Source organism: Sphaeramia orbicularis, chromosome 1 (assembly GCF_902148855.1).
Source record: "Sphaeramia orbicularis chromosome 1, fSphaOr1.1, whole genome shotgun sequence".
Lineage (NCBI taxonomy): Eukaryota > Metazoa > Chordata > Actinopteri > Kurtiformes > Apogonidae > Sphaeramia > Sphaeramia orbicularis.
The window spans coordinates 56,108,763-56,124,095 of NC_043957.1; the positions used below are offsets into that span (position 1 = coordinate 56,108,763).

General features: G+C 40.8%; 1 protein-coding gene across 1 annotated transcript in view; it reads right to left on the reverse strand.

The window, feature by feature from the left end:
* Nucleotides 1–15,053, reverse strand: part of LOC115426117 (insulin-like growth factor-binding protein 4) — a 32,458-nt gene extending 17,405 nt beyond the window's left edge. Inside the window, exon 1 of the mRNA XM_030144098.1 lies at nt 14,154–15,053. Within this exon, the coding sequence (XP_029999958.1) occupies nt 14,154–14,511 (358 nt within the window). The 5' untranslated portion in view covers nt 14,512–15,053. The remainder of the gene's footprint in view (nt 1–14,153) is intronic.
* Between the last annotated feature and the right edge of the window lie 280 nt (nt 15,054–15,333).

Here is a 15,333-nt window from a genome sequence, read left to right on the forward strand (position 1 = left end):
CTGGGTTACTCTAGCCTATAAAACACTGGAAAACAGATTAAAGGCTGACCACCGGCCCAACTGCACCAATTCTCAGCCTGGTGTGGGCCGCTGGCCACAACCTCACGGGCCGTCTGGGCATTGGCATCTTTTTTTCCCTCTGACCTAGCAGCCCACCGGGAAAACGCCAGTCCACCCCTGGTGTACTTACATTTAATTAAAGTTACAAATTCACTGAAATCTTTGATTTTCTCTGAGTAATGGCCCATTTCATTTAGCCCATGGCTTTGGACTTGGAGGTGCTTATTTTCATCCCAACTACTTCACACTCAGCTGCAAATTGTCCCAATGAAAACTGGAGGTCACAATTTGATGAAGCCAACAAGACCACATCATCTGCAAAAAAGCAGAGTTGTAACCCTGAGATTCCCAAATCGGACCCTCCTCGCCCTGGCTACACCTAGAAATGCTGTCCATTTGATTATGAACAGAATCAGTGACAAAGAGCCCTGGCAGAGTCCAACCTGCACAGAGGGAGGTGAATTTATAACATATAACAGTTAAGGGTATGAAAATCATCTTATTTCAGAGGCCACATACAACACAATTTGATATAAAGTGGGTCAGACCAGTATAATACTATCATAATAACCTGTAAATAATGACAACTCCAAATTATCCTCTGTTATATTGTAAAAAAGTCAAATTACATGAAAAGGTTCACATTTACAAACTATATAACTAATGTAGTTATTTGTCTATAACCATGTTTCAATGAAAAATTAAGTGAATTTGAATCAGACTTTGCAGTCTCACATAGCTAGACCAACCTCCAAACATTCTTAAAGATCAATTTGGCACAGCATGGTAGTTTTTGGTTTTTCTGTCTCGTTCTCTGGGTGTTTTTCTAGTTCTATAGTTTGTCTCTCATTTTGGTGCTGAGCACAGGACCCAGTGTTTTTGTAAAATAGTGTCAAGAAAAAAGTTGTTAGGTGGTACATGTGCACATCAGGATGACTGATGTGGTTTTATATTAATAAATTCCTACTAAAGAGAACAGCACATAAAAACACGTGTATCTTTTGCTGCATCCCAGGCCGGTTTTTGAGCCTGGAAGTCACCACTTCAAACCACGACTCATGACTTTGTAACGTTCCAGGCAAGTCACGCCAAACTGCCTGAGCACAAGGAATTGTGGGAGTTAGATGTAAACAAACCAGCATAGTGGACCGTACATTTTGCTCATTTCCAATCATTTCTATCGTCAAAGGTGTTTGCTCTTTGCTTATTTGAAGGAAACAGAGGAGGAAAAACGGCGCATAAGGCAAGAGAAGCTGTTCTACCTTTTAGGTTATGTTATTTTTTGTATATTTGGATTCGTATTTGGTATTAATTTTTTTCTTGCACTCATTGGACTGAAAACTAGCTAACGCTAGAGCAGCTGCTAATTATGCAGAACATTTGCAGATAAATAATATCAGAGCAATACCTTGTTTTAATAAACAATCTGCATAAATACTACATCCATGGGGATTGCCATTGCTACGTGACGTCAGAACTCGGAACTGGGGGTACATCGATCTAGTGCGAGTTCACGGGTGAGAAGTCACAGGTTTGACTGACATTCCAGTGCATGTCTACCGGTAGAAGGTTGGAAAAACATGAGTTACAAGTGGTCTGGAACGGAACATTTGTTTAAGTGTGCCTTTTTCAGCATGGAGCCGCAGCTCACATTTTGTTGTTGTTTCACATAGTGAGGCGGACTTAGCAATGAGTGATGGAAAAAGTTGCGTACATTCTGGCAGAATACATCCAAGAAGCCATTTGAGAAATTTTTCAAAAAAATAATATTGTATATTTCCATTAAGGGTTTGAAGAGAATAAACTAGGTTGTGTAATGTCACCAGAGGGTGGCGCTATGGGTAACATTATACATGACTTTACTAAACAATTAAGAAGCAGAGCTTTGTCGTGCTGTTTTACATCTAAAATGGCACTTATGTTTTTTACATGGATGAAAACATCATTTTCCACACTTTCTATTGTTTTACCAGTCATGTTTAAAAGCTCTATTGAATATCCAGGAAGGCATCAGGGATCAGTCAGCTGCTAAGTTAGGCTAAATTAAAATTCACTCCTAAAGGTGTTTCCATCCCTTTGTATATACTTTGACTCTTTCTGAAAAGGCAGAAACCACCTGAAGTAAATGAAAGGACTTCTGTACATTTTTTTAAGAATGTGTTTTTTTCCATATCTTGCCCTTGCCTTAAACATTCAATTCCATTTTATTTGTAGAGCCCTATATCACAACAAGGTCGCCTCAAAGGGATTTACAGAATTCATTGGATATGAAAACAAACAACAGTCAAATAAACAGTAGATGAAGGAAATGGATTTATGTCCCAGGCGTCCTGAGACCCTCCTTCTCGGCAAGGAAAAACTCCAAAAACCCAGTGGGAAAAGAGAAACTTCGGGAAGAACCACAATGAAGGAGAGATCCACGCCCATGGACGGAGAGGCTATAGATACACCAGGACTGATGAACGTCCATTTGTGGATGTAGTTCCAGTCTGTAAAGATGCAGTAGGGTGGGGGCACATGAGGGGGTCCATCTAGTCAGATGAGGGTGAGGAGGTCCATCGAGACAGGCGAGGGTGGGGGAGGAGGTCCAGGGTCACAGGTCAGGACGGGCCACAGAGGAGTCACCTCAGATCCCGTCATCATTGAGCCCCAGGCGGCTACAGCTGAAACAGTAGCCACTCCCCCAGTTTTGCAAAATGCAAAACTTCAAAATGTGTATGAAATATGTTTATGGAAAAACACCTACTGTGTCATGTCCTCTTTGCTGATATTAACATTAAAATGAACTTGGTCATGGCTATTTCACTAGGTTCAAATGATCTGAATTTATGTTACTATACACATTATGTGAATAAACCTTCAATACAAGATTTCTACCACAGTCAAACCAGACAGAACAACTCTCATGATGCAATTGTTTGCGGGTTGGGCACTATATCAGATTAATTGGATAAATTTAAGGTTTCCTTTTTCAAAATAGTGGAAAATGCCTAAATTGAAGAAGTTTTTGGTGATGTCACCCAGTTTTACAGTACATACTAAATCAGGATGTCATTTTATATTTTATTACTGTTTTGATTGATTGATTATTTATTTCTCAATTATATCTGATTGATTGATCTGGTGGCAAAAATTATATTCTACAAATGTACAATAATCTACCACATAAACGTAACACATCAGTACCTACAGAAATACCAATACACTGATTTGCTCACCGGCTGCTATTGTGAAGGCGTTGTGTCCGGCGGCGTCTTTGTCATCGGCTTCATCATCCTCGTCATCTTCATAGTCATCTTTGTCACTGTTGTTGTCTTCATCATCATCATCTTCAACATCGCCTTCAACATCATCTTCGTCATTGTTTTTGTCATTGTTGTCTTCATTAGCATTTTTTTAAAAAACATCTTCTCTGACAAAACTACTGGTCGAATTCATTACAAATTTTTTAAGCAGCTTTCTTGAGACAGTGTCTACAGAGTTTGTTCACAGTTTTGAGACATTTAGATATTCAAAAATTTTTACCAATTTTTGAAATATAAAAAATTTGTCTTTACTTATAATGGGACATATTTTGAATGCTTATAACATGGAAATGCTTAGAGATATCAGTGTAGTAACTATTGAGCACTGACAGGAAGTCATATGTGGACTTTCATTTAATTTGTTGAGTTATCTTCGAGTCAAAGTACCACCCACTTTTGTTGAGAGATTGATTTCCTGCATCAAGACCACGGGAACCTGACAACCTTCCAGGTTCAAGTTGTTATTGAGTTTTGATAGAACATGTTGGTGGTTGAGAGGGTATTGGTGCAGTTGGGCCAGCAGCTGGCCTTTAATCTGGTCTCCAGTGTTTAATAGGCTAGTGTAACCCAGGTGATAAAACTGTCTGCCTGACATTTTCTCCACCTCCACTTGAATATACCTGCAGTCAGAATCTCGCAGTATCTCCACAACTTCTCGCAAGAAAGTCGCCTGGGCCTGTCCGGCCAATTGGTACTCGAAATATAGTGAATTCAGTGGTCACATGGTGCGGCACACCCAATCATGTTTCCTATATTATCACCCCGCGGTAGTTTAATAATTCGGATGTAGTGGGGATGCTGGAGGAGAAGCATGCTGCAGGGTTTAAAATGAACTTTTCCACTCTGTTACACCTTTGTGTGAGTTGATACTCAATCTATACTTCCTAAAGCTTAGGAGCCATCTACCACGACACGAGCACCTGCGTGAACTGTGTTATCAGCAGAGTTGGTGAGTCAAAAGGTTGGTTTTAGTGTCAGCCTAGCCGCAGCCCATCGGTTTATATGGATGTGGTTAGCCTACCCCTGGCCCATTGGTTTATATGGACTTGGTTAGCTGCGTTAGCCTAGCCATGGCTCATTGGTTTATATGGACTTGGTTAGCTGCGTTAGCCTAGCCATGGCTCATTGGTTTATATGGACATCGTGGTTAGCAGCTCATTTTGACAACATTGATGCCATTTCTCCTAAAAATGTGACTTCCAAATGAAATGTTATCCAAAGCTTAATGTCCATACTCATTAGCTTTGAGTCATGGCACTGACTTAATTTTTTGTTGTGTCTATACTATTCACCATTAATGATGCAATTAATTGACTGAATTTGATGAATAATATTGCACTTGTTATTTATTTCAAATGTGATACAATGATTTCATGTTAACCTGAGCCATGTCAAAGAGCACCTGCATGAACTGTGTTATCACCGGAGTTGGTGAATCAAAAGGTTGTTGTTGTTAGCGTTAGCCTAGCTGCAGCCCACTGGTTTATATGGACTTGGTTAGCCGCATTAGCTTAGCCACGGCCCATTGGTTTATATGGACGTGGTTAGCCGCGTTAGCCTAGCTGTGGCCCTCTGGTTTATATGGATGTCGTGGTTAGCCGCTCATTTTTACAACATTGATGCCGTTTCAACAAATGTGACTTCTAAATGAAATGTTATCCAAAGCTTAATGTTCATATTAATTAGCTTTGAGTCATGGCGCTGACATATTTTTTTGTTGTGTCTATACTATTCATCATTAATGATGCAATTAATTGACTGAATTTGATGAACAATATTGCACTTGTTATTTATTTCAAATGTGATACAATGATTTCATGGTAATATATATTATGGTATATTTTATATATATATATATATATATATATATATATATATATATATATATATATATATATATATGTATATATATATATATATATATGTATATATACATGGTATATTATTGTTTTGTTGATTGAATGAATGTATTATTGATTGAATGTGGAGAATTTAATACAGTTTGTATTATTTATGTAATAATGTGCACACTAGATGTAGATTATTGACTTGTTTAGTAATTTGGTCCTGTCCTCTACACAGCCCAGGTTGTCTGATATGTTGATAGATGGCGAGCTAACGAAGCAGGCCTCGAGCCTAAAGACTACTGCACTTACCATGTGTGAAGATCCACTCTACTGCTTCCTGCAGATGGGCCGGTAGGAGGACTCCTTGCAGCCCGCAAACACTCTTTAGACTCCCCCACACATACTCGTTTTGCCACCACCCACGTCCAAAACATTTTCCCCCATACAAACTCTGTTGCATTTTCCGGACACATGGACTCACTTCCATAAAATACCCAGCGTGGGTAACAAACTGTTGGTGGGCGGACTGTATGTTTTGCGGACTCTCTCGATCCTCTTTGTGTTGTCAAAGCAGTTATTGAATACAAATTGGAAAATTGTGTTGAATTCTGTGTTCGATTGAATTTCTGAACCATTGTTTTGAATGGCCATTCACATGTTATTATTTGTCTTACTTTCAATATATGGAACCAGTTCAGTTCAGTCTCTGCCTCTCTCTCCTAGAGCTGGTCCTAGTCCTCTGGTCACTAGCCTATTACCATATAATTACTGTGTTACAACATTACATAGGCCTTTAATAGCATTCACACAATACATATTAGCCTTTGTAATAACACATATGCTACACGAGTTTCAGGAGTAGCAGGCCAGAAAACTGTGGTTTTGAGTGGGCCGGTCAGGTACAAATTCCCAATCAGCTTCTTTGCCCAAGTCCGCCCTCTGAAGCACACTAGTCCACAAACTACATAAATAAGGCCTAGTTGTTTTTAAATATCTGAATTCTGAAATATTGCACATTATACTTATCACATTGGAAGAAAAATCCAAGGCACTCTCTTTAAACATTAAAATGCCTTTATTACCATGGCATGGTCATATGTAGACCCATATCTAGGTCTAGATACGACCCTGCCATGGTAATAAAGGCATTTTAATGTTTAAAGAGAGTGCCTTGGATTTTTCTTCCAGTGTGATAAATACTTTTTAAATCCCTTTTTCCAAACAGCACCTCGAACAAACTCATTTTTGGTCCGAGAAGCATTCCTTCCCAAGCATTTTTTGAATTGCATATTATACCTTTAATACTATTGATGTTGGTGTACTGAAGTTGTTAGTTGATGTATTGATGTCGTTAGTCTAATGTTGACTATCAAATTACTGAAATGGGACTTATACGTTAAGCCATTACCTCCATAATGCAGCAATGATAAAATTAGAACCAGCTTGTCTTCAGTCTAGTTAAATAAAGGAAATAGCAGAGTAGTGTCAGTATTGCTCACATGATTGCTGAAGTTTGCTGTAGTAATCCTGTTTACTCGATTTTCCTTCTGTATCGAATCCATCGTCTACAGAGCTGCAGCTCAGCAGCAGGAGCCCATCTCCATTACTGAAGCTTTGGCCCAGCCAGCCCATTCCTTTTTTGTTCTTTTACTCATTTGTGTTGTCCAAACATAAGTAGTAGCCAGATTTTAACCAATCAGACCACAAAAACCTTCCTCCATTGGATATGCTGGGTTCAAAAGGAGGTTGTAAAGCATATTTTGCAGTGCTGTTTTCTGCATAAAATAGAATCCAATATATTGACAGTGACTGATCTTTAAAAAAAAAAAGTGCTTATGAAGGTTATTTCTCAAGAATGTTTTTTAAAGCTTTTATTTGTTCTTTTACAAAAAAAATTTTGGCAGTGAGCAGTCAACGTCTGCTTGGCTTATGACCAAAAAAACTGCTCCATTCAGTCGACACTGGATGCTGCCAGAGTTACCCGACTGCTTGTTTCCAGGCAGGAGATTTCTGAGTATGTTACTCATCAGTTCGTTGTCTGATGCAGTTGTAAGCTGTTCAGGAGGACATGCAGTAAGGAGGCCAATAAAAATGTTGCCGTTCTTTATAATGTCACTTGTCAGAAGGGAAAAAAGGTTAAATCAACAGTGAATCATAAAGGGTAGAAACTTGCTTTTTAGCCAAATAAAATACATCTGCTGTCAAAACATTCACGACATCAGTACAGTATAAGTTGGAATCCATTCTGGGAGCAGTACGGACAGACTTAGCATTTAAGTGAGTTCAAACTATAACAAAAAAAGCCAAATCACAAAGATCACAGGTATTATAGGTTTCCATTTAGGAACATATGCGGCTTAAATACAACGAAGTACACAGAATTTCAACAATTATCAGTCCCAGAGAATTTACTTAGTTAATCTTTAATGACAAAACATGGCAGCTGTAGTGCTTTCAAAGTGTCAAATTCTTGTTGAAGGACTGCTTTGGATGAAGCAGGCACAGGCACATATATAATAAGGCAGGGAGGAAATGTCATTAGGATGAACATTATCCTTGATCCTGACCAAAATTATCTTTTGGATCAAAAATTGTTCTGTGGGATGAAAAGAAAACATGCTTTGGTAACTAAAGTGCAGCATGAGTTTTTTTTTCCAACATTCCCTACATCTCCTGAGGTTCCTAGTTTTAGTGTTTTTAGGAATCAATACAATATGTTTAGTCTCGAGAAAAACACACCGTCACAGACTAACACCAGCACTAAGAGTTGAGCCGGGATGGCACCTTTAGCCTCAGGGATACAAGAACGAGGTCAGTTAATTTTGACCCATTTTTAATAAAATAAATAGTTTGACCTAATTCACTTTAGGTCAAACAATCTTGGGTTACTTCTTTTCAAATACTCAAGTAATTGTTTTAATACTTTACAGAAATAGGGCCTGGAGGGGGAAATGATGAAAAAAGGAGTATTGTGGCATTTTAACATGCCATAGGGCAACACTCCTACCATCAAACAACACCGAATAAATACAATTTGTTGCCCAATTCAAATTTGGAACAAGTTGACAAATTGCGGATGGAATATCACAATGGCATTTGGACCAAGTTGGAATGTTCTGTGTTGCATTAAATAAAAACCATCTTTTGACAGTTCTGTGTCATATTTATTGCTGCTCGTACATTCACTTGCAGACATGCGGTTCTTCTCCTACAACCTATCCCATCATGCATCAGTCCTACTACATCTATGGCATAGGTGTCAAACATGTGGCCCGGGGGCCAAAACCGGCCCGCCAAAGGTTCTAATCTGGCCCGCGAAATGAATTTACAAAGTGCAAAATGCAAAAATTACCCCTGAAGATATTAACAGTCAAGGGCATCAAACTCAAAAATAAAAGCATAATAACCTAGAAATAATGACTCCAAATTTTCTTCTTGGTTTAATGTGAGAAAATAATATGAAATTATGCCTCTAAATAATGGCAACACCAATTTTTTTCACTTTGATTTATTGCAAAGAACATTAAATTCTGATTTCCTTTAACAATAAAATGTCAATAACCTGAATAAATATGAACAACCTGGAATGTCTAAAGAAAAATAAGTGCAATTTTTAACAATATTCTGCCTGTTTTGTGTCTTGGTAGATCTGACCTGTAATGCACATGTAGAAATCATAAGTTGAGGCAGAATATTGAAAAAATTGCACTTATTTTTCTTCAGAGATTTCAGTTTTTTCCAGTTATTCACATCTTTTTTGTTTTGGATAGAAATAGTTTCATCATTTAATGTTATTTTTTGCACTAAAAAATTTGGAGTTGTCATTATTTATAGGTTATTATGCTATTATTTTACTGGTCCGGCCCACTGAGATCAAATTGGGCTGAATATGGCCCCTCAAAGAAAATGAGTTTGACACCCTTGATCTACGGTAAGTGTCGAGGGACAAAACAGCAATGAACGCAGGCCGTTCACAGGCAAGCGCTTTGGTTCCCAGTGTAAGTGGTGCAAGAACCGGTGTAACAGAATGACCACACACCACACACACACACACACACACACACCACTACCACCATCACCATGACATCGTACCATATTGCACTGTCTTTTTCTGAGAAGATTCAGGAAGTACACAACTACTTGTCATCAGGATCATACCCTGATGGACTAAAAGCTTCTTTTATTCATTATTCCTTCAGGAGGTACATGTCTCTATGTATGTAATATACATTGTAATCGGTATAATATAATTTGGATGTAACATCTACCTTCTTGTATCCAGGGGGATTGTTGACCAGGGGTGGGGGAACATGTCCTAGGGGCATTATACTAGGATAAGTTCCCCTGGGAGGGTGGGGGGGTGGGGTATCTTGTTACACCGGCTCCGACACCAGGCTGGTTAGTCTGAAATCAGCTAAAGAACTTAACTTTTAGCCGTCAATTTATATTCTGAGTAGGGATGTCCGATATTGGCTTTTTTGCCAAAAACCGATATGCCGATATTGTCCAACGCTTAATTTCCGATTCCGATATCTACCGATATCGCTGCCGATATATGTGGGATATTAAACTAATTTTAGGTAACATCACATATTTCCTGTCATGGACTTAACACATCATGCCTAATTTTATTGTGATGCCCCATTGGATGCATTCTCAAATGCAACAAGGCTTTCAAAATGTAAACACTGTGCAAAGAATACATACTTCAACTTAAGTTGTGGAAAAAATGCCATGTTTATTTATTTTCTCTCCCTCTCTCCATGAGTCTATTGCAGTGTGACAACTCTACTGCACAATTTTGAAAACTGCACATTTCTTTCAGCTACAAACAATGCTTCATTTACACGTCGGTAAATGCCGGCGAAACCAAGGTATTATTTTATCGGTTTTAATGATAGGCAAAAAATACGATAACGATATTCACCGATATTACATTTTTATGCCAATATCGGGCCGATAATATTGGTGGGCCGATATTATCGGACATCCCTAATTCTGAGGTAACTGGTTTTGATGGTACCTGAATGAGGAAACTAGTTCAAGGTAAGTTGAATCTGGTGATTGGTAAGTTGCAATTTGTCAATTTATTTCCATAAAACTCACCAGAAGTGACAATTTAAAGGGTTATTTTGCTAAATTTTCCTACGCCCCCTAGTGTTGCTAGGTTACCAACACAGCACAACTGCTATGAAATTTCTAGGGGAAACACTGCAGTAAGGTTTTCCCGTTTAGCAAATTTTATATTTTAATTTTAATTTCAATCTCAGAATTTACTAGAGTTTTTGTTACTCATTTAAGTTTGTCTTTAAAACCTCAGAAAAGATGCCAGTTTTTGCTAATAATTTAATAGGTTTTCTAATAAGGTCACCATAATGATGTTTGTTTTTGTTTCACCTTAATTGGCCTTACTGTGTCACCATGTATCATAGCATTGTAAAGTATTTGACTGCCAATCAGTGCCTCAATAAAATAAATCTCTGACCTATTTTATGTCCTGGCCCTGAGTTTGGAAAAGCAACACTAACAGAAAAGGCTCAAAAGAGACAGCCTTACTCCATTAATGTTAAGAGATTAGATTTCTTTGTTTTTCATCCTAAACTAATTAGGTCACATACAAAATCCCACATCCTGAGGTTTCACTGTCCTCTTCAGATAAGACATGTTTCAGGATCAGGACAATGTTAGATTGTTTGTGTATCTCTTTGAGCTCCAACACGAGAAGGGGGTCCTTGTCTCACAGAGGACAGCAATTAGCTAATCACATTTACTCCTGCACCAGAGCCCCAGCTGTACAAATGCACTACACAGCCCAAAGTAAGCAAATACACAACATCAGGGGACATCTGCTAAGTGGTTGTAGAAGATTCTCATTTACGACTAAGAAAATAAAAACCACATCTTTAACTAGTTCGTAACTCACAAAGCCTCCTGAGGGGCCTTCCCTTGCAGGAGTGAGTGAAATCAAGGTTAGCATGCTGCTTTCATAAAGACTTGTGTGCGTCACAGTAAATAGGGCACAGTCGGCCGGGCTGAGGCTGGGCTTCACCAACACCTTCATTCATGCAACTCTTTGGTTGCCCGTGGGTGTAAGGCTTTTCACATCTGACATCTGTATCAGTTTGTAAATAATATCAGTTTCACTGTCTAGAGGAAGTGTTTGAATATGACACCGGGGCAGATTCAGCTGGAATGTAGGAACAGACGCCAACACATTCATGGTGATTTTTTTCTAAGTATTAAGTGAGGGTTTCTAAGAATGAGATATTAAGAAGTGCTAAAGCTGCCTTGGACATTGACACAAGATGCAAGAAGATAGTGCTTTTTGTTGCTATGAAAATTCTGTTCAAAAGTTGATAATGCTGCAAGGTTGATGCATTTGACAGAAAAATAGGTTGGTTTTTTTTTTGGACTGATAGCTGACCATTTTGTCAATATTGCCCTGGCTTTTCATGTCTTATTTTGTCACTGCCAGAATGGATATTAATCTTATCCAGGACTGCAACTGTTACACTGTATATCCTAAATTCTGTTCAATGGGCTGTCAAGGTCTGCTTCTAACACAGGGTCCTTTTCATTAGGAATTCTCTTGGTTTTTAAAAACACTCCTGCTATTTTTATCTAGCTTGTTCGCTGTTGCTAGGAGTGGCGGCAGTGTCAGACATGTATTCAGGAGATGCACCCCCTTGTTTAATAATGCATAAGTACGGTGAATGCGCCACAAAGGAAATCTCCTGCTTCTAACTGGAGTTGCTCTTTGCCTCTCCCCTGTGCCTTTCTGATTGTCTCTCTCTGCTGCCATGGTTTACGTTGAACATTCTTATACAGCAGATCTGAGCTGCTGCACACAGGAATTGATTTACAGTGAGATTTATTGGGCAGAGCTTCCCTGCTTTGTTATGACAGACTCCAGGGGTGAGAAGGAGTGTGGAGGCAAACAGAACTCTGCACTCGGATTACAGAACACCAAAAACAAAACTTCTGAACTTTCCAAAATGTTCCATCTAATGCTGCTCCGCCCTGGAGGAAGGCTCCCCCCAGTGCACTATAACCCACTTCTGGACCAGCTGATCAATCAGTGCAGCATCAAAGAGCTTAAATAATGTTCGAACACAATGCTCCACAAGATAAAGCAGTGTTGGATCAACAGAGTCTGGCCAAGCTGAGACAGCCCTCCGTTTTTATCATGCTCTAAACCGCTTTCCTCTTCTTTCTGATTCCATTTAGTCACGCTATGTGCCGGCCTAACCTATGCTGGCCCTGCACAGAGAGCAGAAGGCTCTCATTTCAGCTCTGGCAGCGAGAGTGCCGATGAGCTCATCCTCATGAAGGAGCTGGACGTGGTGGGCGATGCGCTCGAAGGCTTGTTAGGGCTGGTGGGAGGGTGGGGGGTGGTATGCGCCCTGGGCCAGGGGAAACAGATGCTGCAATGGAGATGAGTGTCCTGGGAGTTTTATATTGGTGAAGTTGATCCAAACCTTTGGTGTTCTGGCACTAACTGATAGCCTACTGCATTTACCAACTGTCTGGGAGCCCAGGCTCAAAGGAAGTAAAGGAAGTAAAGCAGATAATCTGGAACGAATGAAAGAACCACCTTGTCTATGACACTTCATAACAATTGTCTCATATGGTATAATGGAAATCAGCACCACTCCCTTTGTGGAGAGCGGGGAAAGACAAACAGTAGAGGCGGGTTCTTCAGTAGAAAGAGTCTGAGCAGTGAACTGGAACTGGATATGCAGATAAGACATCCAGCATTAGACATCCCACTGTGTAAAAGTAGAAACAGACTTTTGTCTTTGTAAGAGGAATGCAACAACAAAGGGGCGAATAAGAGGTCAGCCCAGAAGAGTGTGATGGAGACGCTGAGAGGAGAAGAAGAGTGAGACATCTGCAGCAACAGTGGGAGAAGGTGGAATGAGAGCGTCCACGAGAGAGCACCAAGTGAATTTCTGATTGCAGAGAGCTCTAATAGCCCCACACTGGCCACACTCCATTACAGTCATTTCATACAGCGGCTTTTATTACCTCCTCCCATTACAAACACACACACGCACACACACACACACACACACACACGTATCCACTCACTTTCACACACACATAGTCAGACTCTCACATTCCCAGCACCATCACAATGCATTTCCCTGCTCTTCTTTCCACTCTCCTTGGCTACCTGCATACAAAGGATCTCAGTTTAACCCTGGCATGATAAGGCAGTTCAAAGGTTCAATCTGAAGTGTCCGGAGTATTTACCAAATGCACAACCCTGTAACTAAAACATACCGGTGGACATTTACAGTACATGCACAGCGGCCCACCCCAGCTGTCCACTCTCTGAAACCTGCTCGGTGTCTTACAGCAGGGCCCCTTTTCACTGCAAGTGGCCACAAGACAGCAGAGGGACTGTGTGCACACTCCCATCAGGCCATGCGTGAGGAGCGGGTGTGTGTGCACGCTCTGGTTTGGGGCTTAGCTGAGATTAGGGTAAACAAGCAGCATATTGTCACACCCCCCACCTCCCGCTCTGACCCTGCCCACTTCAGGTAAGGAAGGCCCAGAGAGTGGAGACAGAAAATATTCCGGTCAGCTCGACTATGTCCAAAAGTGTCGGTCCCAGTTTGGACAGATCTGGTTGGACCAGGCTTCACAGTTGACATGTTACTAGAGTGAGAGCATGCTGAGCAAAGACATTTGGTGCTGTAAGGTGAACAAGATACTAAAAAGGAACTAATACTAATACTATATTTGCCAACTAGGGCTGTTTAATATGAGAAAAATGTGCAATTTGTGATAATATTGCTTCATATGGAAATAATAATATGACTTGAAATAAATAATCGCAGTCACCAGTTAGTTTGAGGTTACATAACAGTTTCATATGAATGCAGTGCGTGAAAATACAGTTTATGTGTGAGCACTCTGGACCTTTGGCTCTCACCTGAGTTCTCTTCCACTTCCCTCTCATCAGTGCAGATGCCCTGTCCGTGCATCAGTGAGTGTAGTGGCCTCTCCACACCACGAGGTGGGTAGCAGTGAAGGCCCGTGCCACATCGGGGTGAGTAGACGCCACAGTGCGCCCCTTTAGGCAGGGCACAGGTGGGGCAGCAGCCGCAGCCGGGCTCTCGCACTGTCTCCTCGCAGCCCTCCGGCAGGCGGCAGCTGGCCAGCCTCTCCTCAGAACACACCGGGCATCGGATAGCCTGGTCAGACAGACACAACACCACCAGCGACAGGGCACCGAGCACCCACAGGCCCCAGCAGGACGGAACCGCTGCCACACCCCTTCCACGCACCATGACAGCCCCAGCACCTGCACGTAGTCCTCTGCCCTTCTGCTCTCTTGCTTTTTGATCACTTTCTACTTCAACAGCCAATTTTAGATAAACAAGGAAGGTTTGAGAGGAATGCTTTGTCCAGGATGGTCTTTGATATTTTCAGCTGGTTAGTATTTCAATTGCAGGGACACAATGCCTCTGCTGTACTGCCTCTCCGTTCCTCTGATTCAATTTCACAGTGCAGAAATTGGAGCCTGCTCTTGATCTGCTTTGTTGGCAAATGTAGTGGTGACAAGAACTAGTTTTTTGTTTTTTTTTTAATGTTAGAAGGAACAGTTGCAGGAAGGATATCCACCAGAGTGTTCAGGTGAGTCTTGCTCTTTCTTCGAGTTCACTTCAAACAGAGGATCGCCCGTCTCTGCTGAAGCACCAGAAAAACAGGACTACAAGTGTCCAAATGCAAAGTGTTGAAAAGGCAGCCTTTTTAAGTCACCACTGCAGTTTCCTCCTCTTGCTGGTGTGCAGTCCAAAGGACTCGCTCCTGAGAATGGCTCAACACGAGTGACTCTCCTTGGACTTTATACTGGTCCATGGACACGCCTCTTTCTACAGAGAGAGAGGAGCTGAAAAGCACAGCGGAGAAAAGCCAGGCTAAAGCTCTCTCTCTCCCTCTGCCTCCCTCTGTCTTGCTCTCTCGTACACACACAAGCTCATAAGCACTCTCACTCACTTGTCCTCTCGCAGTCCTGAGTGCACCGACAGAGGCAAAAAAAAAAAAAAAAAAAGCCCAGCTGAATCGCCCTCTCACTTGTTCACACGCAAAATACACTCATTTTTATTTCC